This window comes from Gavialis gangeticus, unplaced genomic scaffold (genome assembly GCF_001723915.1).
Source record: "Gavialis gangeticus isolate Ggan-Ray unplaced genomic scaffold, GavGan_comp1, whole genome shotgun sequence".
In the NCBI taxonomy this organism is placed as follows: Eukaryota; Metazoa; Chordata; order Crocodylia; family Gavialidae; genus Gavialis; species Gavialis gangeticus.
Genome location: NW_017729033.1, coordinates 50,907,035 through 50,909,735, shown reverse-complemented (window position 1 = coordinate 50,909,735; position 2,701 = coordinate 50,907,035). Strand labels below are relative to the sequence as shown.

General features: G+C 62.8%; 1 protein-coding gene across 1 annotated transcript in view; it reads right to left on the bottom strand.

The window, feature by feature from the left end:
* The window catches only part of PCDH7 (protocadherin 7), an 85,123-nt gene extending 82,806 nt beyond the window's left edge, over positions 1 to 2,317 (bottom strand). Inside the window, exon 1 of the mRNA XM_019526365.1 lies at positions 177 to 2,317. Within this exon, the coding sequence (XP_019381910.1) occupies positions 177 to 2,231 (2,055 nt within the window). The 5' untranslated portion in view covers positions 2,232 to 2,317. The remainder of the gene's footprint in view (positions 1 to 176) is intronic.
* Between the last annotated feature and the right edge of the window lie 384 nt (positions 2,318 to 2,701).

Below are 2,701 nucleotides of genomic sequence, written 5' to 3'. Positions count from 1 at the left end.
AGGGGTGTCTCTAGCTCCCTTCCTGTGCTTGGTTCTGGGTCTGTGAGGGTGATACAGCAGGTGTCTCAGCCTCCTCGCTGCCCTGGTGGGATGGCTCTGTGTGTGCATGTGCATGCGTGCAGGGGAAGAGTGCATAGAGAGGTGAGGTAGTCAGGGGATGCCCCCAGCTCTCTTACCTGCTTGCTGTACTTGCCACTGGCCTGACAGCTGTACTCGGAGCAGTGGTCCGATCCAATGGAGATGTTGTCTCCTGCCCCCACAAAAGTGTTGGCCGGGGGCAGTTCCTGCACAGCCTGGTGCTTTTTCCCGGCGGTGGGGGACTGCGGGTGCAGCTGGACGGTAGGCAGCGGTGAGCTGGATTTGTAATGCCGGGCCAGGTCAGGGCTGCCTGGCCCACCATTGACCGAGCGGTAGCGGCCCATGCTGGGGCTGTCAGAGAGCTTCTCGTTGACACTGTCATAGCGCTGCCCATTGGGCTTGGAGGCCTCAACGGTGACAATGCTGCTGTAGAGAGGCTGCTTGCCCTTCTTTCCCTTCTTGTCCTTCTTGGGCTTCTTGGCCTTGTCGTGCTGCTGTGGGGTGAAGAAGTCCTCGTGGTCCTTCTTGCCAGCCTCGTAGCCATGCTTGCCCTTGGAGCGGCAGTAGCGGGCCATGACCACCACCAGGATGAGCAGGATGACAGTCATGATGCCAGCCACGACACCGATGACTATGCTGAGGCGTTGCTTACTCAGCTCATAGCTGGGGTCGCCAGCAATGTCCTGGGCTAGGGGCGTGTGCAGGCTGCGGGCCACCTGGCTCTCCACTACGGTGGCATTGGAGAGGCTCTCGTTAACAAAGACATGAAGCAAGGCGGTGGTGGCCTGGGGTGGCTGACCGCTGTCATTCACCTGAACCACAAGACGGTGGAGGCCATAGTGCTTGGGCTCCAGCTTGCCCACAAGTGACACAACACCGCTGGCTGGGTCGATCTCGAAGAGCCTGAAGGGGTTGCCACCTACAATGCTGTAGTTGAGGTCAGCGTTGAGGCCAGCATCAGTGTCAGTGGCCACCACAGTGGCCACCACAGTGCGCAGGTTGCTGGAGGGTGGCAGCACGGTGTAGGAGCTGTTGCTGGGGAAGGTGACAGTGGGTGCATTGTCATTCTCGTCCATGACAAAGAGGGACACAGTGGCAGTGGCTGAGCGGGGTGGTTCTCCGCCATCCACCGCCTTCACCCTGAAGGTGTAGCTGGTTTGCTGCTCCCGGTCAAAGGACACGGTAGAGTAGATGGTACCCGTGTCATTCTCAATGGAGAAGATGCCGGCTGCACCGTCCTGCTCACCAGCCTGGATGGACAGGCTGAGCTCAGCGTTGCGGCCCTTGTCAGCATCCATGACAGTCACCATGCCCACAGGGCTGTTGGGCTGCAGGTTCTCCTTCACATAGAAGGTGAAGACATCTTGCATGAAGCGCGGCTCATTGTCATTGCGGTCTGCCACGCGCACCACCACAGTGGTGGAGCCCTGCAGCGCTGGCACACCCTTGTCGCGGGCCGTCACCTGGAACTCATAGGTGTCACGCTGCTCACGGTCCAGCACGGCCTGCACCAGTACATCCCCAGAGTCGGGGTCGATGCTGAAGAGGCCGCCAAGTGCCTCAGCTGACAGCGGCGATGGCTCCAGAGAGTAGGCAATCTCAGCGTTCTTGCCGCTGTCCGCATCCGTGGCCACCACTGTGGCCACCCGCTCACCTGGCACATTGTTCTCGGGGAAGGAGACCTCCAGCACAGCCTGACCGAACACAGGCGGGTTGTCATTGGTGTCGCCAACGCGCACGAGCAGCGAGTTGTTGCTTGACAGGCTGGGGCTGCCCGAGTCCACGGCCACGATTACCACATGGTAGTCACGGACGGCCTCATAGTCGAGCGGCGCAGAGGTGTGAAGGAAGTACTTGCGCTTGTTCTGTGGCTCGCCCTCACCCTCGCTGGCCGGCTTGAGCTGGAAGGGCACATCCCCCACCACGGTGCAGGTCACCACACCGTTTTCGCCCTGGTCGCGGTCGGACACCTGCACCAGTGCCACCGGTGTGTCCACCAGCACATCCTCGGCCACGCTGGCCACGCCGTCCCGCAGCGGTATGCGCCCAATCTTGCGGATGTCAATGGTGGGCACGTTGTCGTTCTCGTCCCGGATGTTCAGCACCACCGTGGCCTTGTCGGTCTTGGGCGGCTGGCCGCGGTCGCGGGCCATGACGGTAAAGCGGAGCTGGTTGACCTCCTCACGGTCGATGCGGTGCAGGACGCTGAGCCAGCCCGAGGTCTCATCCAGCCGCAGCAGGCGCCGCACCGACTCGGTGGCCGCCCCAAAGACGTACTCGATCTGCCCGTTCACCCCCACGTCCAGGTCGGCGGCCCGGAGCTGCAGAATGGGCGTCCCGGGGCTGCTGTTCTCCGCCAAGTCCGCCTCGTACACGCTCTTCTCGAAGCGCGGGCTGTTGTCGTTCACGTCGGTGATGAGCACCCGCAGGATGGCCTGGGACGAGCGTGCCGGCTCGCCGCCGTCCCGCACCCGCAGGCTCAGCTCGTAGGAGTCCCGCTGCTCGCGGTCCAGCGCGCCCTTGACGATCAGCTGCGGCTGCTTCTCGCCGTCCACCGTGTCGGCCACCTGCAGCTCGAAGACGCTGCTGCGCCCGGCGGCGTCCGCCTCCTGCCGCCGCTTGC